Genomic DNA, 23,803 nt, shown 5'->3' on the forward strand with positions numbered 1-23,803 from the left:
AAGCAAAGCTGGATAGATTCTTGTTTGACAAGGGGGTGAAAGGGAGGTTACAATCAGACCAGCCATGATCTTATTGGATGGTGAAGTAGGTTTGAAGGGCTGCATGGCCTACTCCTGCTCCTAGTTTGTATGTTCGGATGAAGAAAGTTATAGGTATAGACAAACAAGGTCCTGGAGATATTCAAGGGGAAGATGATATATATTGTACACTTAAGAATTTCAGAAATACTTTGATAATGCAATATGATAAATATGGTAAAAGTTTGTGGAATTATGGAAATATTTTCACAGCAGATTAAGAACTGGCTACATTCCTGTAGGCAGAAAGTTATTATAGATGGCTTGGATCTGCTTGGTTACCAGTGGTGTCTTGTAGAGGTTGGATCATTGTTTTTTTGCTATCTTCATTAATGATGTGAATACAGGTTTTGAGGCAGCAGTTCACAAGTTTGTGATCTGAAAATCTGAACCAGAGTTAGGACAGTAGATGAGAATAAACCTTCCCGAGCAAACTTTGATGCCATGGGAGACTGGGCCCATATTTGTTAATGGCAATGTAGTGCACACTGACAAGATGAACAAATATATAGTACAGTGTAAACAACCCAAGCTGGTCAAGAAGGAACAAGAATCTTGGTATTATTATACTTAAATACCTTAAGGTCCATGACCAATGCACAGGAGCAATAACCAAAGCAAATAATTAGGATACACTGCCAAGGCCAATTAGGCCTCACTTGGATATGATGTTAAGTTTTGGAACTCTCTTATGGTGGGTGATTTACAGGCTTTGGAAAGGATCAGAGGAGAGCCACACCAGCACCTGGCTTAAAACGAAACAGCTTAAAAAAGCTGGGGATACTTACTTTTGAGCATCACAGATCTGATAGAAGCTCTTAAATAAACTAAAGATGCAGATCAAGTACACATGGTTCATTTCAATTAGATGGTTTAGAAAAGGTTGAGGCACAAGACTAGACCTAGGTTATATGTCAGGAAAGTACTCCTCTGTCAGCAATTAGGTGGCATATGGAACATCATTGAAATCAGATTTGCTGTATATCTTCAGAGAACTGGATCAGTTAATCAAAGCAGAGATCACAACACAAAAAAGAGGATGGAAAAATAATCAATATACACCATTGTGGGTTCTTCGTTTAATGGTTTTTATTGCCTTAGGGGGTCCAGAGAGAAATTTTCCATATATTTCCCCTCCCTAAAAAAATCTAAGATCAATTTAATTTAGTTTTTTTTGTCTTCTCCAGTAGATCACATGGTTGTTGGCAGGTAGCGCAGGTTGAAAATTAAGATGTATGGGCCAGGCTTCATGGACCAGCTGCTCCTTTCCTTGCCCTTCACCTTTTGTACATACAACATACTAATTTTCAGCTAAATTTACAGATGACAGACACAAAGATAGGTAGGAAAGTTTGTTGTGAAGACGACATGAGGAGGTTGCAGATGGTTTTAGATAGGTTGAGTGACTGGGCGAAGATCTGGAAAATGGAGTTTAATGTGGGAAAATGTGAAGTTGTTCACTTTGGCAGGAAGAACAAAAAAGCAGAGTATTACTTAAATGGAGAACAGCTGCATAATTCTGAGGTGAAGGATCTAGGTGTTCTAGTACTGGGTTTGTAACCCCAAGATCAAGAGTTCAAATCTCACAATGGCAAACTATGAAACAATGTAACTTCATCTGAAACAGATGGAAACGGGTTTGTACTCGAAAGAGTTACATGACTCACAAAAAGTTAGTATGCAGGTACAGCAAGTAATTAAGGCAGCTAATGGAATGCTATCCTTTATTATGAGAGGGAGTGAACATAAAAGTAAGGATGTTATGCTTCAGTTATACAGGCATTGGTAAGACCGCACATCGAACACGGTGTGCAGTTTTGGTCTCCTTATTTAAGGATGTAAGCGCATTGGAGATGAGGTTTACTAGATTGATACCTGGAATGAGTGGGTTGTCTTATGAGGAAAGGTTGGACAGACTGGGCTTGTTTCCACTGGAGTTTAGAAGAGTGAGGGGTGATTTGATTGAAGTATACAAGATCTTGAATGGCCTTGACAAGGTAGACATCAAAAGATGTTTCCTCTTGTGGGTGATCCAGAACCAGGGGCACTGTTTAAAAATTAGGGGTCGCCCTTTTTGGACAGAGATGAGGAGAATTTTTTTCTCTGAGGGTTGTGTGACTTTGGAACTTTCTGCCTCAGAAAGCAGTGGAAGTGGGGGTCATTGAATGTTTAAGACAGAGGTAGACTGATTCCCCTGCCTAACAAGAATCTAAGGTTATCAGGGGTATAATGGGAATGTAGAAATTGAAACAAGATGATCAGCCATGATCTTATTGAATGGCAGAGTAGGCTCGAGGGGCCGGATGGTGTACTCTGTTCCTATTTATGTTCTTAACATAGGGATTTTGCTGTCGGTGTTTGGGGTAGGGAGCCAGTGCAGGCCAGCACGGGTGATGGGTGTGAGGGACAAGATACTAGGTGCAGATGAGCTGGAGTTTGCTAGGGTGGCATGGGCAGGCCAAGGAAAGTATTTGAGGAGTGGACCGCTGAGCTGGTGGAAAACGTGGCTGAAGGTTTCAACAACACTAAGGTAAGGTGGGGCCACAGGAAGGTGATATTCTGAGAGGTGGAAGTAAGCAGCCTTGGTGGGGCTAAGATGTGCAGGTTGAAGCTCAGATTAATGTCAGAAACAACACTGTATCTAACCCCGTGCTGTACCTGTCCTGGGAGTGTTTGATGGGGACAGTGTAGAGGGAGCTTTACTCTATATCTAACCCCGTGCAGTACCTGTCCTGGGAGTGTTTGATGGTGACGGTGTAGAGGGAGCTTTACTCTGTATCTAACCCCGTGCAGTACCTGTCCTGGGAGTGTTTGATGGTGACGGTGTAGAGGGAGCTTTACTCTGTATCTAACCCCGTGCTGTACCTGTCCACTGGGTTTAATTTAAGCAAACAGCCAGCTGCAGTAGAAAACGAAACCAGCACCTGATTTTTAAAGATTCTGTTGCGAATGGAGTGGGTGGTTTTGATTTTGTTAGTATAGAGCTGAAAAATGTTCTAGTTCAAGACGACTTGATATCAGGTACAGCCAGATGCATGGCAAGACAAAAGAATCAAGCATGGCAGCAAAGGCGTGGCACTGGGTGTCACTTTTGTAAATATAGAATCTGGCTCCATATTTGCTGTTCATATCACTTAGTGCAATGTGAAAATGAAGAACAGGAGATTGTCGAAAAATGGAGACTGAGCACACCAGACGCATGCATACATGAAAATAAAAAACCATTGGGGGCCATGAGTTGGCTGCATTGGAATAGAATCAGGAGAGGACACTGTCACTGAAGGTGACCATGGAAGAGACGGGATGGGTGTGTGTGTGTGTGTGTGTGTGTGTGTGTGTGTGTGTGTGTGTGTGTGTGTGTGTGTGTGTGTGTGTGTGTGTGTGTGTAGAACCAAAGGGATCAGAAAGGTCAAGGCATCATAGGGCACCATGGTTTGGAGTCACAGAATGGTGGCAATTTTGACCAGGGTGATCTTGGCACTGTGTAGGACAGAATTGAAAATAAAGCCATTTAAAGAGCGAGTTGTAGAGATTGGCAGTCACACAGTAGGACAAAAATAAAGCATTTGAGAACTTACGAGTAATTGAATGGGATAATAAGTTGGTAAAGTAGGCTTTAAAAAACTTAAATGGTGCTGCACAAGGCAATGGAGAAAGCACAGAGCAATGGCATTCATTTTTGGACTGTGAGGTGCTACGATTCTATGACAACATCTTAGAAGATGGGGAACAATACCAGGGGAAAAGAAAGTTCACAATAACGGTAAAAACTTTGCTAAGTGGTAAGGAACTATGCAAGGTGGTGGGTCCACAATACATACAATAAAGGACAGGTTAGAGACACACCAATTATCTAACCAATTTAAATACATTCTTGAACTATTTGTTCAAATAAGAAATACACACTTTATTGCTTTTAGTTTCCTGTAAGCTGATAGCCCTCAGAAGAGAGATGATAATTATGCAATTGCGTATCTCTCAGGCAGCTCTACCATTTTAATCATCAATATGGCTTTGTGATACTGTGAGATTATGCAAATGAAAGTATAATGCAAGTCCAAACTACAAAACACTAGCGTGCATCTGTGATATATACACATGCAGCTATTTTGTTGAACTTGGTTGCAATATGAATTACCAAGTGAGATTCTTCTTTTGGATATTTGTCACCTTATTATCCACTGCTCCATCTCCACCCCACCTACTTCCCCACCCCCAATCCATCACTCATTTTCTCTCAACTGTTGTTCCAATCTGACCATCTACCTATTCATTCAAGAGGATACGATCGTACGATACTACCAATGCTGTATTTCGCTATACCATACTAGAGGTGGCTAATGGTGCTAGAGATCCCCAGCATGCCACAGATCCATGTACCTTTAAGATGGAGCTACCCTTCTGAAAAGTGAACCACATAATGGTAATCTCACGACCACGGAATTGAGCTTCTCTATGCATCTGAATTGGTGATTATGACTAGCACTACTGCCCTGTGAAACAACCATACTCTTAAGAATAGCTATAATGGTGGTAAGATATTTGAATTACACACCTGTTAATGCAGCAGGTTTGGACAGTGTGCTGTACTGATTCTGTGGATAAATCACACTGTGACGGGGACTGAGGGCTGGTGATGAAACCATTGACAATTCATCTTTGATAATACTGCTCTTTGGGTGGTTTTTTGGAAGCTCGCTCAATCTTTGCTCCAATGAGTATTTTAAAAGATCCAACTTCTGACTTGATTCATTAAATCTTGCTTGTGCCTGGTTGACAAAGAGAAGAGAAAATACTTAACTAAATGTACTCAAGATTTGCAGTAATAAATATGCAATATCTATAGATTACTTTAATTACCTCTGAAAGTGCTTTCTTGTCAGGAACCTTTCCAGACCCAAGAAGTCGCATAACATTTTTTGCTCCTTCTGCCACTGCATATTCTATCCTGAAGTGATGCCTGAGCTCTTCAACCCTAAGCTCCAGGGGGCTTATCACAGGTTTCGCTGCTTAAATGAAAACAATTTTAATATATGCAGATCATTACTATACAACTAAGATAAAAAGGAGTCAGTCATTAAGTCACACATCATGGAAAAAATGCATACACATGCGCGCGCACATAACCCAATAGACAAGATACAAGTTGAATTCTACTTGAATTGAAAAGTTTAATTATAAATTAGCAACATTGTGTGAAAGGTAATATTTTGTACTTAGGCCCTCTAAACAACACTGAGCTGTTAAATCCATAACAAGGGAATGCTTGAAAAAAGTAGGTTACTATGTCATTAAGAATAAGATGACACTTATAAACAAATCTTCTATGCTGAGGTTATGTGCGCCCTCCAGTATCACACCTAGATGGTCATTCAAGCCTGAACAATGGGCTAATTGACCAAAAGGGAGCTTCACAGCCTAATCAAACTTTGGCCTCACCTGAGGGCAAGTGGACATAATTCCACTTCTTAAGCCCAGGGGTGCCAAGGCCAAATGCAGCATTGCTACTCCCCCTCCAGCTAAGACTAGCAAACTCACTCCAGACCAGAGACTGAACTTGAGGCATTCTATATCCATCCAGCTCTGCACCACAATAAATTTACTCATTACAACATAAAAATTAGTATTTTACAAAGCCGATCAGGAGAAAGCTCTGTTTTATTTTCTGAAGTTTTACCAATGTTTCTTCATCTCAATCAATAGGTTGGAGTTCACAGCAATGTTGATGAGACATGATTGTTGATTGGAGAATCCTATCCTGACCAAATGCCCTTTTTACAGTTTATCAGCGCATTCACCAGGCATGTCTCAATACATTTTAAAATGGAGTTCACATTGCGACCATAGAGTCATTATGGCACAGGAGGAGAATATTCAGCCCACTGAGTCCATGCCAGCTCTAATGTAGAGCAATCCAGCCAGTCTCATTTTCCCCCTTTATCCCATAGCCCTGCAAATTTATTTTGTTCAAGTCCCAATCCAATTTTCTTCAGAAATCATTGATACAACTTCATTTATACAATTTCAATGCTCGACATGTAAAGCCTGAAGACGACCCAGTTTTTCATCTTAATTGGTTTACTTTTATAAAGAACATTATTATACTCAAATTACAGAAATTATTAATAATTAAGTGCATCTCTCTAATGTTTCCTTATATCCTTTTTTTAGCAATAATTTTCAAATCTACAGAGGCAAGGAATGTTGCATGTAGAATGTCAGAAGCAAATGGGATGGATTCTGATCTATCGTAAATTGCGGACAGCAATTCGAAAGCTGATTTGGTAAGATTCCAGCATTCTGGCACCCACATAACCCAGGAGGAAGGACAAAAAGATTACAACAAATGCACTTAAACAGCTTTTCTGCATCATGCTCTGTTTGGATGGTTAAAAATTGGACACCTTTTCTGGGTCATTTTGAATAAAAGATCATTCACTTGAAAATGCATAAGAAAAACAGGTTACAGTCAGATATCAATGCAATAGTGGTTGGGTGGGGGGGGGGGGGTGCGGAGAGGCCGTTTGCATAGTGTTACAAACTTCAATAAGGGCAACACCAAGCGTTTGCAAACCATGATGGATCGCCTGCTCAAAGCTGGATGGCAGGAAGACTTGAGTGGTGGTGCATGACTCATTTCAAGTCCATGACCAATGCTGTGAGGCTCATACAAAGGAAACAGTGTTCAGATGTGTTGCCTGGATGATTAAATAAAAAATAAGAAATACTAATCTGTCCCTATGCAAGGCCTTGGCCAGACCTCATCTAGTTTTTTTGTGCAGTTTTAGACCCCTCACACAATGGGGAATATAGCAGCCATAGAAAAGGTTCAGAAAACCGCTAGAATGACATCTAGTTTAAAGGTGCTCCTATAACCTCAATAACAGGAGCTTTTTCCCTTGGTAAAACAAATTTCCAAGGGGCTTTGATCTAATCGTTTCATTGTTTAACGACTTCTATCAATCTAGTTAAGGTATTCAAACTAGACAGGTAAGGGGCAACCAGGAACATCACACAAACATAGGCTTTTTTAAAAATTAATTCATGGGGATGTGGGCTTTGCTGGCTGGGCCAGTATCTATTGCCCATTCCTAGTTGCCCTTGAGAAGGTGCTGGCGAGCTGCTTTTAGATGTTTAGTTTAAATGGTAGGAAATACTTCATTACAGAGAGAGACATCAACCTCAAGAGCAAACTGTTGATTGTGCAGTAAATGCAGTATGGCTGCAAGCATTCAAAAAGGAAGTTGGAGGAGGTCTTGAGTGTGGCCAATGTAACTTGGAAGGTTTGGAAAGTAATGGGGATGTCTCCCCCAATCAATGTGGTCACCTGGAACTTGTCTGAGCACTTCTGGGATTGCAGAAGAATTTCCAAGAGACTTTTTCCCCCAAAAATTGATCCAAGACCTTCTGCATCTCCTAGGATATTGCATTGTTGACAGGGTTGGGAAGGAAAAAGATGGAGTGATGGGATGTAGAAGTTACACTATGACAGTATCCAACAGACTCAATGGGCCAGCTGGTCTTTTCATGTCCTTTATTTGATATGTTGTAAAGTTCCCCAGGAATTTGAGCTAATCAGATACTTATAGCTGCAGTTTTTAAAAATGTTTTCACGAGGCACAGGCAATGACACACAGCACCGGGCAATACCTACCTAAGCATCCATAATTAATCCTGGTGACAATCTCTATTTTTGGAAGATATATGAATAGAACATCATTACAAGGGACAGAGTATACAAATCTGTTACATCAGAGGTCTGAAGTACGTCAGTGGCAACTGGGGCTAATCCTTATATCATAATTTACTAGATAGCAGTTCACACCTCAATTTTATTATATTTTCATAACTTTTAAAGCCTACTGTAATAATGGTACAGAACAGATTTTTCATATTCTAATTATAGGCCTTACCTATTCCATCTGAATTTTCAAAGGCTGTTTCACTAGTCTGTGTAGATTTAAGAATTTGCATCCTGATAACTTCTATTTTTGTCTTACTATCCAGAAGCATTTGTTGAGCCGCAGCTAATAGCTTTCGATCCTGGAAAACAATAAAAAGATGCTTAATCCAGTATTCAAAGCTTTACAGGTAACATTTTAATACAGCACTTGCAAAGAGTGACTGACTTAGAATAAATTAACTGACATTTGGTGAAGTGTTGTTCTAAACCAGCCTGGTTTTGACACCAAAAGTACACCAGGGCATTTAGATTCCTTCTGCATGTACAGAATCACCAAATGGACTCCATAAATATAAAAAGCAAAATGGAATTAATGTCTAGAAATTGAAGGACTGAAGTGTTTTTTTTTAAAACCAACACCATTTTCACAACCATTTTGTCTCCTCTGCCTACATCACAGTGACTATATCCTTCAAAATAATTAATTGCAATTGGACATTTTGAACAAAATGCTATAGAAATGAAAATTGTCATTTTTGTTTACAAACTTCATACTTTATTATGGCTTTCTAACACTGCATAAACGTTCATGTTAAATGCTCCTTTGCTCTTCTCTTTGTCCCTCTCAAGGCAAAGTATTCCACAATACACTACAAAGAGAAAAATCCACTACAAATTCCAGAACCTGAAACTAAAACATTGTGCTAGAAATACACGGTGAAGTCAAATGGTCCACACCAGACATTAACCTGAGCTTTTCTCTTTTCAAATGCATAGACCTGCTGTGCATTTCCAGTTTTCCTTTTCCCTGTTACTAATTTGCAACCAGCAAAAACTTGTGCTAATCTGTTTGACTCCAAAATACACAGCAAGCTTTCTATCCTACAAAGTACCAATGCAACATGGATTTTTAGTTTAAAATGTAAGACAGCTCAGAAGTATAATTGTCTGTCATCCTCAGTCTGTCAGAGCATCAAGTAAATTTTTCTGTGGTACTCAAAAGATTAAGTCATTCAAGGGTCAGATAAAAATGGGAAGAAAAATTCTCAACAACCGTTTTTAATGATATGTATCTTTTGATGCTACATGCAAGGCAATTAGCTGTAGAATCCCAACGTTTTTCAATGTGTGCTCAGATCACAAACTTTCAATTTTACCTAGTTATTCCCTCATGGGCCGAAACTACAAGGCGTAATGTGTTCTATTACTGAATTTACTAATTTTAAAAGTTAGATTCAGCCAAGCTTTGGTTTCTATAGAAAACAAACAGTCGTCTAGTTTGGTGAATACGTCGTCTAGTCAGGCAGAACCCTTTAAACCTTTAGCCACAAAGAAACTGGTACTGCCTTTCAATGAAAAAAAGGTGATGTATGATGCTTCGGCACTGTGATTTCAACAGTACAGCTGTAGTCGAGAGATTGCCCTGCATTTATGCCAAGCAAAATATGCAACAGAGTTTAGCCCGAAGAGAATATGATCAGCTTCCCAGATGGCTTGATGAACAAATGTATATTTGATGTGTTATTTAGCCACAGGAACCAGAAGGTATTGGGTTCAATCCTGGGAATAAGCTGATCATAGTCAAGAAAACATTCGGGGCACTTCATTAGCTTCAGTGAGCCAGGTTAAGGAGAAGAAAATAATTTAGGGCTTCTGCTTCCCCATTTTTATTTGGCAATCCATATTGGACAAGTTTATGACTATATTTTGGGTAAGGGCAAAATTCAGGCTATAATGTCTTCCATGATCAAAAAGCTGCATAGTCAGTAAGCAAGCTCACACAAAGGACAGTCACATGGTTGAGGTCCTGGATACTGCCAGCTCCTGCACAGCTATATATCAGTAGCTTCAAGAGAAATAGGGAAAGAGAGAGAATACCTTTACATACTTTTAAAGTAAAAGAGAACATACAGAATACCATCAGTTGTACTCAGCAGTGTACTGCAATGCAAATAAAACTGAGTGATGTCAAACAGAAAACCTGCAAAGATCTGGCTATTTTGGTTTTGGTAAACCACAGTTCCTTTAGTATTATGCCACAAGTTATATAGCACAGAGATATATTTTAAAATATTAAACCATGTTCTGTGACAGCAAATTGTGCATATCAAGAATGCTTGGAAACCACTTGGATGAACTCCAGGGAGCTCCCAGTGATCGGCAGTAAACTACTGCCCATAAATCAACAGAACAACTTAAGGGACAAAGTGAGGGTGTGGCTGAAATTTTGGAATAATCAAAAAACACTTAGAATTATACCCATAATAATCTTCCCCATATAATATTTTTTGATACAGTTACTGCATTAACTTCACTATCAGTTTAAATTTGTTGGTGATTTTGTGAGATCAAGGTGAACGATGCCGGTACAGGGAGTAGAACACTTTCCATTCGAGCATCACAGCACCACCAAGGACTCAGACGCAGAGTAATGATCTCACTACACTGTTTCAACAGTGTACCCTAGTCCCAACTTCACAAGAACACCCTGTGCTGCATCAATGTTTAACCCAGCCCCTCTCATGCCAGCAATAATCATGCACTGGACGTGCGCCCATCAGAGCTTTGATTGAGAATAGTCGCACACATTTCAGTACAACCTTCAGAGCCAGTAGAGGAGATATCCATCCCAGTCTGGCTTTAGTATAGTCAAATTGGTTTAGCTGCTTCTATACTGCAATTTTTGTGTGTTATTTAACCACAGTCAAGACCTCAGTTGGGGCACTTCATTAGCTCCAGTGAACCAGGTTAAGGACTAGGAGGAGAAGCAAATCTAGGGCTCCTGCTTCCCCACTTTTAATTAGCAATCCATATTGGACAAGTCTATGGCTATATTTCAGGTAAGGACAAAAATTCAGGCTATAATGCCTTCCATGATCAAAACGTTGCATAGTCAGTAAGCAAGCTCACACAAAGGACAGTCACGTGGAGAGCAGAGCACAGCTGACTGCTACCTGAAAATAAACTTGATGGGTCTTACTAACCTGGCAAAAATGCTCTTAAGAGAATGCAAACAAATTTACTTTGGATTTGCAGCTGCATGACCCACGAGTTGAGGCAGATATCACCTGTTATAAAAAGTGTTTTTTAAAATTCCAGAATGCAGCAAAAGCTGACATGAGCTGAACAGAATATTCACTTCCTATAATTATTTTGTTGAAAGGCTAGCAATGGAGCTCAATTTCTGCTAGAAAAGTTGAAAGCAAATAGATGTACTAGCAAGTATGCAAGTCAACAATGGTCTAGTTTGAATAGATTGTGTTTGCATATAGACGGTTCTATTGTGTACAATCCTGCAGGTGTATTTTAGCACATTAACCCACCTTTGATGATCCATTCGAGTACATCTGAATCATATTCTCAGCTCCCAACTTCACTTTCAGCTCAATGTCCAATTGTTTCTTCAAGGCAGCAATGCGGCTATTATTTGCAGACTCAGGGTTAGGAGTATCTGGGGTTCGTGGACAATCTGAAATCATAAAGGACTTGTGTATGGAATTCCATAAATGTTTTGTGCTGGGCAAAATATTAATTGTTTGTTGCAAATTTTTTTGAAAGAATTGTCACAATGCAATCCCCTAGTGTGATACCCAATGGGAATCTGCTCAGCAAGGTTCATTTTCCTCCCCTAACCAACAGGAGAATGCCACTTTCATCAAAGGAGGGGAATAAAAGCCTGATTGCTCTTCGCATGTCCCACATGAATGATCTCCATCCCAAACATTCCAGGAGAACTTAAACTTTGTGATGGGGAGTTCAATGATCCTGCCTACTTAAGTAACGGAGTCCATCTAAGAAATCAAGATGCTTGGGGAAGATTGATACCTGTTGTGGTCAGAGATTCCATCCACGCAAATGCTTAAAAGATAGTCAGCTAGCTCAACAATATCAAATGCAAAGAGTGCAACTTAAACTAAGGACATTTGTAGAGAGCTCTAATCCTCTGGTGCTTACGCTGCCTCAGGCAGAATATTTGCTACGCCACATTATCAGAACACAGAGCAAAATAAAAGCAATGATCTGAGAGCACATAACCACCGAAAACCATGCACAACCATCGCCAAGCACCCTAACCTTTTGTTTCCAATTCACAAAATTACCTTGTTTCCTTCTCTGGAATTTCTCAGTTTATGGATAGAAATAGCAACTGATAAAGCAGCAAAGTTCCTGTTCAATAACTGAAAATTACTGAAGCTCAAGTCTTGGCAAAGGAAAAGGTGAAATAATGCAGAATCGCAGGATCTCAGCGCAGAAGAGGCCATTCGGCCCATCAAGTCTGCATTGACACGTGAGAAATACCTGACCTACCTACCTAATCCCATTTACCAGCACTTGGCCCATAGCCTTGAATGTTAAGACATGCTAAGTGCTCATCAAGATACTTTTTAAAGGATGTGAGGCAACCCGCCTCCACCACCCTCCCAGGCAGCGCATTCCAGACCATCACCACCCTCTGGGTAAAAAAGTTTTTCCTCACATCCCCCCTAAATCTCCTGCCCCTCACTTTGAACTTGTGTCCCCTTGTGACTGACCCTGCAACTAAGGGGAACAGCTGCTCCCTATCCATCCTGTCCATGCCCCTCAATCTTGTACACTTCAATCAGGTCACTCCTCAGTATTCTCTGCTCCAACGAAAACAACCCAACCTATCCAACCTCTCTTCATAACTTAAATGTTTCATCCCAGGCAACATCCTGGTGAATCTCCTCTGCACCCCCTCCAGAGCAATCACATCCTTCCTATAACGTGGCAACCAGAACTGCACACAGTACTCCAGCTGTGGCCTCACCAAGGTTCTATACAACTCCAACATGATCTCCCTACTTTTGTAATCTATGCCTCGATTGATAAAGGCAAGTGTCCCATATGCCTTTTTCATTACCCCACTAACATGCCCCTCTGCAATACTAACAGAATCTTTTGAGACACATCTCAAATGGTCAATAGTGATCATGCTTTCACACTGCTTTCTAATCTCCATTGTGGTTAATTAGCTTGTAATCAAATAGATTGTTACGTGGCTGACATATCTTGAGTCAATGTTGGTAAAGGCAAGCCAGGAAAGGGGGCAGTGATTCAGTTCACATAGTAATGGCTTAATGGTCCTTTGTAACCATGTCGCTGTGGTAGATAATGTCCATTGATTTTGAGCACTATAATTTGTCTGAGAGTCATTGGTCTGTGGTAACTGTTACTCACTGGTCCCCAGCAACCATGATATGGTTATCAAGGATATGATTGGAACAAGTAAAATTACTGAGTGGCTTCCATTCATTTTTCTTGGGCTACACATTGGTCTTCAAAACTATTACCAAGGAGAAAAAGAGAATAAAAATTGACAAAAGAATCAACATTTTCTATTCATAAAAACAGGGATGGCCCACAACAGTAACTGGTATTTATACAGTACCTTAATGTAATAAAACATTCCAAGAACTCCAGACAGTTAGCATAACACAAAGACACCCAGTTACATTAAGGAGATGATGGGGAAGATGGCCAAAAAAAGGTAGGTTTTAAATGAGTGTCTTAAAGGAAAGAGGTGGTGTGGTTTAGAACCCAAATAGCTGAAAGCCATCAATGGTGGAGAGATTAAAATCAGGCTTACTCTAAAGGCTAGAATCAGATGAGTGCAGATATCTCAAAGGGTTATAGGGCTGGAGATTATAGAGATAGAGGAGCTAGGCCATGCAGGGATTTGAAAACAAGGATGAGAATTAAAAAAAGACGTCAGGAGCCAAGGTAGGACAGTGAGCACTGGGGTGATGGGTGAATGGAATTTGGTGCGAGTTAGGACATGGGCAGTGTTTTGGATAATATCAGGTTTGGACGGTAGAATGTGGGAAACCAGCCAGGAGTGCATTGGAATAGTCAAGTTTAGTGATGGGTGAGGGTTTCAACAGCAGAGGGGCTGACAGGGGCAGAGTGGGATGATGCTGCAGAGATGGAAAGAGTCAGTCTTCATAACATCAAGGATGCGGCTGAAAGCTCATTTCTGGGTCAATTATGACACTGAGGTTGCTAACAGTCTGGTTCAGCTTCAGACAGTTGTCAAGGAGTGGAATGGACTCGAGGTGAATGAGTGAGGTTTGTGGCAAGGGCTAAAGGCAACAGCTTCAGTCTTCCCAATATTTAACTGGAGAGATTTCTGCAGTACTGGATATAGGACAAGATGTCTGGCAATTATAGACACTAGATGGGTCAAGAGAGGCAAAGCTGGGTGCCATCAGTGTACACGTGGAAACTGATATTTTTGAATAAGTCACCAAAGGGCAGCATGTACATGAGAAATCGGAAGGGGCCAAAGATAAATCCTTGGGACACCTGAGGTAATGGTGATTGTCTGGCTACAATTAGGTATGAATGGAATCAGGCAACTGCAGCCCTATCCAACTTGACAACGGTGGAAAGGCGTTGGAGGAGGATAGTCTGATCAACTGTGTTAAGGGCTACAGACAGGTAAAGGAGCAAAAAGGGTAGTTTGCCTTTGTCTCACAGGATGCCATTTGGGACTTTTCATTTCAGTACTGGGCCAGGGCAGAACCTGATTGGAGAGAGTTGTGGGAAAGATGGGCAAGGATCTGGGAGACAATAACATGGTTAAGGGCTTGAGAGGGAAGAGAGGTTGAAGATAGTTTGCAAGAACAGAGGAGCCAAGAGTTGTTTTTTTTTGAGGAGCGGCAATGATGGCAGATTTGAAGGAAAGCATAACAGAACCTGAGCAGAGAGAATCAATAACAATGTCAGCTAATGTGAGAGCCAGCAAGAGAGGTTGGGTAGTCAGTAGTAACTAGTTCAATGGGAATAGGGTTGAGAACACAAGAGTTGGGTCTCGTATGCAAGATGAGCTCGGAAAGGGCATGCGGAAGATAGGTGAGGAAAAAAATACAAGTTCAGGGTAAGGTAAGGGGGAGCTTTTGAAAAAGTCGGGCAGACTAAGGAAAGGGAAGAATTTGGCAGAGGGAGCTGATCAGATGGTCTTAAATCTTGGTAACAAAGAAATCCATGAGTGTAATAAGTATAGTTAAGTACATGTTAAGTACAGGAAAACAGGAGAACAGGAGTAGAGCACTGGATCGTTCAAGCCTGATCCAAGATGTCAGCTAAACAATAATCTATTCAATTAGCACAGTAGCTCAACTCTATTTACCCAACTTGTGTCTTACATAACCAAAAGTCTATCTCTACTATGAGCATTGCAACTGACCTAGCATCCACAGCCTTTTGGGAAAGGGGTTTCGGATTTCCACAGCTTTGTGCTTGATTCCTGATTTCACACATGAAATCACCTAGCTCTAACTCAAGACCATGCCCCATCATTCTGGATTGCCCCATCAGCGGAAACTGTTTTTCTATATCTTCCCAAATGAACTACTACAATGTTAAACACTTCAATTAGACTCCTTCAACCATGTAAACTCAAGGAAATACAAAGCCCATGTAACCTGTCCTCACAAATTTGCCCCGAGCCTCAGCGTTGTTTTGGTGAATCTGCACTATACCCCTTCAAAAGCCAATATATCTTTCCTGAGGTTTAGTGCTCAAAACAGATACAGTATTGCAGATGTGGCCTGACCAAAGCTCTGATTAACTGAAGCAGCATTTTGTCACTTATGTACTTCACGTTCTTTGAGATAAAGGCCAACATTCCATTAGCCTTTTTATTAAAAGCTAGTTCACTGGTACAAAAACAAAGATTTACATACATGAACACCCAAATCTGTTTGCTCATCTTGTACTGTTAATATCATTTCTTTTTCTTGGATCCAATGGATGATGTCACACTTACTCACATTGAAGTCCATCTGTCACAGTTTTGCCCACTCATTTATTCTGTTCCTGCACCCATCTACACACTTACTGTGTCTTCCAATTTAATGTAATCCACAAACTTGGATAACACACCTATTCTTTGATCCAAATCATTAATATATCTGAGGAAAATCTGAGGCCACAGCACAGGTCCTGGGGCATACCACCCGTTGCCAAATAGAGTATGTTCCTTTCTGGCAACAAGTTTGTCATATCCTTATAGGTCACCTGGATCCTTCTTTAATGGGTCCACAATCCCCTTTACACATTCTATCATTTTTGAAAATATTCACTATCAGCTTTAATATTTCCTGCATGTTCGCTTTCCGTATTCTCTCTTTGAACATTAGTTTGCAGTCCTTCAGGAATTATAAAAAACCGTAATCCATTAGATTTCTACTTTTCCTTGTATTCCTTCAAGGACTTAATCCTTTTCCTCATTTGTTGCCTTTTAGGAGTATGAATTGGTTTTGTATTGTATCAAATATTTAATTCGATGTATCCATTTGTATTTTGCCCACTAACAGATCAATCCAATTTAATAATCTTGGTTTGATATTTCCCCTTTCAAATCTAATACCAGCTTCAATCACATTATAGTCACTATTAGTAAAAACGTTTTATTGTCAGATTGCTTAACATTCCGATTCATTACCCATCATGTCCAGTACGTCATTTCCATTTTGGTTCTAAAACATTGTTCCAGAAAATTGTCCAAATTATATTCCAACAATACACTTGCCTTTACTATTGAACTACTCTACTTCTCCTAGTCTGAGAAAATTAAAATCTCCCATTGTATCTGCTGTTTTCACATTTCCTTAATTTCTTATTTATATATCTTACTATTACATTACTGTCGGGAGGTCACAGTCATAACAGCACAGAAAGAAGCCATTTGGCATATTAAGTTTTCCCATAGCCTGGCAAGTTTATTTCCAAGTACCATTCAATTTCCTTTTGAAATCGTTAAGCATCTCTGCTTCCACCACACTCCTAGACAGCGAGGTCCGGGTCGTTATCACTTACTGCATTAAAAAATTCCTCGCGTGTCTTGCTTGCCCAAAACCTCAAATCTGTGTCCACTAGCCCTTGTACCAATAATGGTAATAGCTTTTCCTTGTCTACCTTTTCTAACCCTGCCACCTCTAACAGATCTCCCTTCAATCTCCTTTGCCTCAAGAAAAACAACCCCAGCTTCTCCAGCCTAACCTTGTAGCTAAATTCAACACACTTCCTAAAAAATGTGGTGGCCAGAACTGGATGCAATATTATAAAAAGCTTCAGCATAACTTCCCTGCTTTTGTACTCAATATTTCTCTCATATGCTTTCATATGCTTTCTCTCATATGCTTAACTGCTTTCTCAATAATATCCTGCTACCTTCAAAAGATCTGTGCACGTGAACCACTAGGTCCTTCTGCCCCTGCAATCTTTAGAACTGTGCTATGTAAACAACTCCCAAAAGAGTATTACATCCTTCATGTTGTTGCATAATTCTAGTGTTTCTGCAGCTTGATTATCCTTACTAAAATCCGTTTTCTACTGCTGTAATTGAGGGAAGTGCTGCTTCACTCGAAAGCAGTGAAAGCAGCACTTCACTTGCACTTCCCTCAATTTAGTCTACTGCATTTGCTACTCCCAATTTGGTATCCTCTACATTGGAGAGACCAAACGCAGACAGGGTGACCGCTTTGCGGAACACCTTCGGTCTGTCCGCAAGCATGACCCAGACCTCCCTGTCGCTTGCCATTTCAACACTCCACCCTGCTCTCATGCCCACCTGTCCGTCCTTGGCCTGCTGCATTGTTCCAGTGAAGCTCAACGCAAACTGGAAGAACAGCACCTCATCTTCCGACTAGGCACTTTACAGCCTTCCGGACTTAATATTGAGTTCAACAACTTCAGATCATGAACTCTCTCCTCCATCCCCACCCCCTTTCCGATCTCCCTTTTTCCAATAATTTATAATTTAAAAAAAAAAATTTTCTTTTCCCACTTATTTTTAAAATTTATTTCCACCTATTGTTTTATCTCCACCTTTTAGCCCATTTTGATCCCTTCCCCCCCACCCCACCCCCACTACAGCCATCTGCCACTTGCTTGTCCTGATTGCTACCCTATAATGTCCCCATTAGCACATTCCTTAGATAATATCACCACCATCAACACTCCTTTGTCCTTTTGTCTACGACATCTTTGGCAATCTCTTCTTTGCCTCCACCTATCACTGGCCATCTATCCAGCTCTACTTGTTCCACCCCCATCTACCAGCTTATATTTCACCTCATTTCTCTATTTCCTTAGTTCCAATGAAGAGTTATACGGACTTGAAACGTCAACTGTGTTCCTCTCCGCAGATGCTGTCAGACTTGTTGAGTTTTTCCAGCTATTTTTGTTTTTGTTTCATATTTCCAGCATCTGCAGTATTTTGCTTTTATTTTGAGCATAGCATCAGGGTGCACAGTTGAAGATATGCAACTAACAGGTCTGAACAGCGCTGTTAACATAAAAATGCTGTTAAATCATAGAATAGCTGCAGCACATAAAGAGGCCATTCAGCTTGTCATGTCTGTGCTGGCTCTCTGCAAAAGCAATGCACCTAGTGCCATTCTCATCTTTCCCCCATATCTCTGCAGATAATGATACAAGTCTCTTTTGAAAGCCACAATTGAATCTGCCTCCACCACTCAAAATAGTGAGGATGTTTTCACAAAAGAGGAATCTTAAAAATAAGAGATCAGACTAACAGCTCAGATGTAACCCTGTTATATTCCTTAGAGAGACAAGACTTGTGCTATGTGAACTCTTTGTCCTCATCTTTAATCACTCACTGGAGTTGGGGACTATTCCCTTAAAATGGGAGGCGGCTAACTAACGCAGCTTCATTTTTTTTAAAAACAGAACCTGGTAATCATCTCGTCGCCAGTAACAGGGAATACACTCCGCTGAATTGTTAGGGATGCAATTTATGACCCCATAGAAATAAGGCAGCTGCATCAAGGACAACCAACGCTGCTCACTAGAAGTTTCTGTCTTACTGATTGAAATTTTTTTGAACAAGTCACCAATTTGCATAAGAGACTTCTTGGAGCTGGGAAGATTTGCAATTGGAGTGAATGACAAAGGGAAGCTAAAAATTTGGTGATGGTACAAACATGGTTTCTCATGCCGACTCAAAAGGAGTGGAGCTGCAGGACCCGAGGAATCTATAATTATCTAGGTTAAGTAATGAAAGAGTCACATTCGACTCGAAGTGTTAACTGTTTCTCTCTCTCCACAGATGCTGCCAGATTCTGAGTGTTTCCAGCAATTTGCTTTCCTCTAGATTAAATATCTAGATCCCTAAATATCTAAGGTCTTTGTGTTTCATGTCGAAGCAGTTCGCGTTAATCTTAAGTAAATAGTTTAGTCTTTGGTTAGTGTGCTTTGAGAAGCAAATAGAAAAAGTAGCAGTGTAATTTAGATCTAGTTAACACCTGTTATATAAAACTTCTTCAAAGTGATTATTTAAGTTTTTAAATTAGAACGGAGCAACAGCTATGACCTGCTGCCTGAAATCCCAGCGCCATGTGAAAATTCTAGGACACTTCATGTGCTCCAGGGACCCACATTTGCAGGGAATACCTCCAACAGCTCAAACACATGCTGAGAATTTTTTGACTATGAGGCAACAGGATTCAGTGCAGGACTTGGGGGTGACTGAATGTTTCCTGCTCAGAGGATTCAGGAGGTAGAATAGCAAATGAGTGGCCAACAAATGGGCCAGAAGGAAGAGGCAGACAGTGCAGGAATCCTCCAAGACTGTGGCACAATCAAGATTGCTATTCACCACTGAATACAGGTGAGGTCGATGACATCTCAAAGCATGCAGTCCTGATCCTGACACAAAGGAGTAAAGGACTCCAGGGGAAGGCAAGATGGTACAAGGTATAGAAATGCAGTAATAGTTCAGGATCTGTAGTCTGGTTGGGGGATGGGGCCAAATCAGACAGACAGTTTGTTGTTGCTGTCAATGGGAGAACCGTACGGTATGTTACTTCTCTATAGTATAGTGCCAGGGCAAAAAGATGTTACTGAGCGGGTGCAGACAAGCCAGAAATCATGGTCCATGTTGGAACCGATGACAACGGGAGGAAGTTGGTTAACGTCCTGCAGTCAGAGTTTAAGCAACAAGGCAGGACGTTAAAAAAACACGACCTCAAAATATTGTAACATCTAGGTCACTCCCAGAGTCGCATGCGCCTCACGGCAAAAATGGCACGTTAATGCACAACTAGAGATATGGTGGTGGTTGGGGGGGCGGGGCGGGGGGTCGGGTGGGTGTGTGTGTGTGTGTGTGGCTTCAGTTGCCAGGGGCACTGGGACCAGTTCTGTGGCAGAAGAGACCTGTTCAAGATGGGACAGGTCACACAGGGACAGAGCTGGAACCAATATCATAGAAAGTACAAAGTCAGGTTGGGAAGGCATGTAAATGGACCATGTGATTACTAAGGTTGTTGAGCAAGTAGCCACGTGGGGATATGATGTAATGGCAAAAACTCAGATGGCACAAAAAGGGGAGGAGTGAATAATACAAGGTATTCAGGAACAAGTAAAAAAAAGGAGGGGTAGCTGTTTTGAAGAAAAATATTGTTGTGCTATAAGGAGACAATGTCAAGGGATCAAAAACAGAATCTATCTGGGGGTTGGAGCTGGAAAACAATAAAGAAGCAATTATACTATTTGCTTTTTTTTTTAAAAAACAGGCTACCAAATAGTGGGAGAGAGTTAGGAGGAGCAGATATACAAAGAAATTTCTGAAAGGCACAAGAATCACAGTAGTAATAATGGGACATTTAATTACCCCAACATTGAATAGGGCAGTAAAATAAAATCAAAATATTGCAGATTCTGGAAATCTGAAATAAAATGCTGGAAAAACCCAGCACGCCTGGCAGCATCTGTGGGGAGAGAAACAGAGTTAACATTCAGTCTGTAGACTCAATGGCTCTGAAGAGTCAAATGGACTCAAAACATTAATTCTGTTTCTCTCTCCACAGGTGCTGCCAGGCCTGTTGAGATGTCCAACATTTTCCATTTTTATTTTGAATAAGGCAGTGACTGTATTAAAGGACCTAAAAAAAGGCAGGAATTTCTGAACTGTGTTCAGGAGAACCTTTTTGATCGGTATGTTTCTGGCCCAGTAAGGAAGGAGGCATTGCTGGATCTAATCCTGGGGAGCGAGGTCGATCAAGTGGAGAACGTCACATTCAAGGAGAACTTCAGGAATAATGATAAGGTTTAGATTAATATGGAGAAGAACAAGAAATAATCTAGAACAAAAATACTTAACTGGATGAGGGCTAATTTTAGCAAATGGAGGTGGTAGTAGAATCTGCCCTGTTTAAATTCAGGTCAAAGATTGGGAGGCAGAAATGTTACAGGGCAATGGGCAACCTTCAAAAGAGATGGTTTGAGTGCAGACTAGGTACATTTCTACAAGAGGGAAAGGGTAAGGCCCCTGAAGATAGAAGAGTGGGAAGGTTGGATGAAGCATTCATTGGAAAGGAGATACATGGTGGATGTCAGCTTGATAATACAAGGGAGATTGACTGAATATAGGAAGTACAGAGGGGAAGGAAAGGAAATAAAGAGACAGTATGAGATTGTCAGCTAATATAAAAGAGAATCCAAAGATCTAGGCATACTAACAGTAAAAGGATTGTCAGAGGGGGTGGGGCAAATTGGGGACCGAAGTGGAGAACTAAGGCAAAAGATGTGGTTGAGGTACTAAAGTTAGTACTTGCATCAGTGTTTACCAAGGCAGAGACTTCGCCAAAGCCAGAGTCAACAAGGAGTTGCTGGGAAACTGGAGGAGATAATACAGGCAGTACTTAAAAGTTTACTGTAGAATAAGTCCCCCTGGTCTGGATAATATATTCTTATTTTCCTGAGGGAAGTAACAGTAGGTGGTGGCATAGTATTGTCACTGAACTGGTAATCCAAAGACACAGGGTAATGCTCTGGGACCCAGGTTCGAATCACTGAGGGCAGATGCTGTAATTTGAATTCATAAATACCCATCTGGTTCACTAATGTCCTTTAGGGAAGGAAATCTGCCGTCCTCACCTGATCTGGCCTACATGTGACTCCAGGTCCACAGTAATGTGGTTGATTCTGAAATGCCCTCAAATGGTTTAGCAAGCCACTCAGTTGTATTAAACCGCTAACAAGTCAATAAAAAGGAATGAAATCGGACTGGAAACAACAATGGCAAACCCAGCCCTGTCGACACTGCAAAGTCCCCATCCCTGAGGTGGCAGCACAGTGGCATACAGTTGGGAGTGAGTTATCCTGGGGGTCCTCAACATCGACTCCAGCACCCATGAAATCTCATGACATCGGGTCAAATGTGGGCAAGGAAACCTCCTGATTACCACGCACCAGCTGATGAATCAACTCCATGTTGAACACACTTTGGAAACACCAAGGTTGGCAAGGGTGCAAAAATGTATTCTGGGTGGGGGGCTCCAATGTCCATCACCAGGAGTGGCTCAGTTGCACCACCACAGACCGAGCTGGCCAAGTCCTAAAGGACATAGCTGCTAGACTGGGTCTGCGACAGGTGGTAAGGAAACCAAGAGGGGAAAACGTACTTCGACCTTATCCTCACCAACCTGCCTGCCGCAGATGCATCTGTCCATGACAGTATCAGTAGGAGCGACCACTGTATAGCCCTTGTGGAGACGAAGTCCTGTCTTCACATTGAGGATGCTCTCTATTGTGTTGTATGTCACTATCACCGTGCTAAATGGGATAGATTTTGAATAGATCTAGCAATTCAAGACTGGGCATCCATGAGGCACTGTGGGCCATTAGCAGCAGCAGAATTGTACTCATCCACAATCTGTAACCCCATGGCCCGGCACATCACCCACTCTACCATTCCCACCAAGCCAGGGAGGGGATCAATCCTAGTTCAATGAAGAATGCAGGAAAGCATGCCAGGAGCAATACCAGGCATACCTAAAATTGGTGAAGCTACAACACAGGACTACTTAGCTGCCAAACAGCAGAAGCAGCAAGTAACAGACAGAGCTAAACTATTCCACAACCAACGAATCAGATCTAAGCCCTGCAGTTGTGCCACTTCCAGTCATGAGTGGCGGTCGACAATTAAACAACTCACTGGAGGCGGCTCCATAAATATCCATCCTCAATGATGGAGGAGCCCAGCTCATCAGTGCAAAAGATAAGGCTAAAGCATTCGCAACAATCTTCAGCCAGGAGTGCTGAGTGGATGATCCATCTCAGCCTCCTCCAGAGGTCCCCAGCATCTCAGATGCCAGTCTTCAGCCAGTTCGAATCACTCCACATGATATCAAGAAACAGCTGAAGGCACGAAATAGTGCAAAGGCTATGGGCCCTGACAATCCAACAATAATACTAAAGACTTGTGCTCCTGAACTTGCTGTTCTCCAATCCAAGCTGTTCCAGTACAACTACAACACTGAAATCCACTCGACAACATGGAAAATTGCCCAGGTATGTCCTGTACACAAAAAGCAGGACAAATCCAACCTGGCCAATTACCGCCCCATCAGTCTACCCTCGTTCATCAATAAAGTCATGGAAGGGGTCATCTACAGTGCTATCAAGCAGCACTCGCTTAGCAATAACCTGCTCACTGACGCTCAGTTTGGGTTCCGCCAGTGTCACTCAGCTTCTAAATTCATTACAGTCTTGGTTCAAACATGGACAAAAGAACTGAACCCCAGAAGTGAGGTGAAAGTGACTGCCCTTGACATCCAGGCAGCACTTGATCGAGTTTGGCCTCAAGGAGCCCTAGCAAAACTGGAGTCAATGGGAATCAGAGGGAAAACTCTCCACTGGCTGGAGTCATACTGAGCATAAAGGAAGATGATTGCAGTTGTTGGAGGTCAATCATCTCAGCTCCAGAGCATCTCTGCTGGAATTCCCCAGGGTAGTGTCCTAGGCCCAACCGTTTTCAGCTGCTACAATGATCTT

General features: G+C 41.4%; 1 protein-coding gene across 4 annotated transcripts in view; it reads right to left on the minus strand.

The window, feature by feature from the left end:
- The window catches only part of LOC121289062 (serine/threonine-protein kinase N2-like), a 109,011-nt gene that overhangs the window by 20,858 nt on the left and 64,350 nt on the right, over nucleotides 1-23,803 (minus strand). For 3 of the 4 annotated variants that reach the window (XR_005945487.1, XM_041208036.1, XM_041208035.1), the window contains 4 exons: nucleotides 11,305-11,450; nucleotides 7,992-8,121; nucleotides 4,939-5,087; nucleotides 4,634-4,847 (listed from right to left, as the gene is read on the minus strand). Coding sequence is in view for 3 of the 4 variants with exons in the window: in XM_041208036.1 (XP_041063970.1) it covers nucleotides 4,634-4,847; nucleotides 4,939-5,087; nucleotides 7,992-8,121; nucleotides 11,305-11,450 (639 nt within the window). In the remaining variant the exon portion in view is untranslated. The remainder of the gene's footprint in view (nucleotides 1-4,633; nucleotides 4,848-4,938; nucleotides 5,088-7,991; nucleotides 8,122-11,304; nucleotides 11,451-23,803) is intronic. The other variant, XM_041208037.1, reaches the window with a different exon arrangement.

This window comes from Carcharodon carcharias, chromosome 16 (genome assembly GCF_017639515.1).
Source record: "Carcharodon carcharias isolate sCarCar2 chromosome 16, sCarCar2.pri, whole genome shotgun sequence".
NCBI classification, from domain to species: Eukaryota; Metazoa; Chordata; class Chondrichthyes; order Lamniformes; family Lamnidae; genus Carcharodon; species Carcharodon carcharias.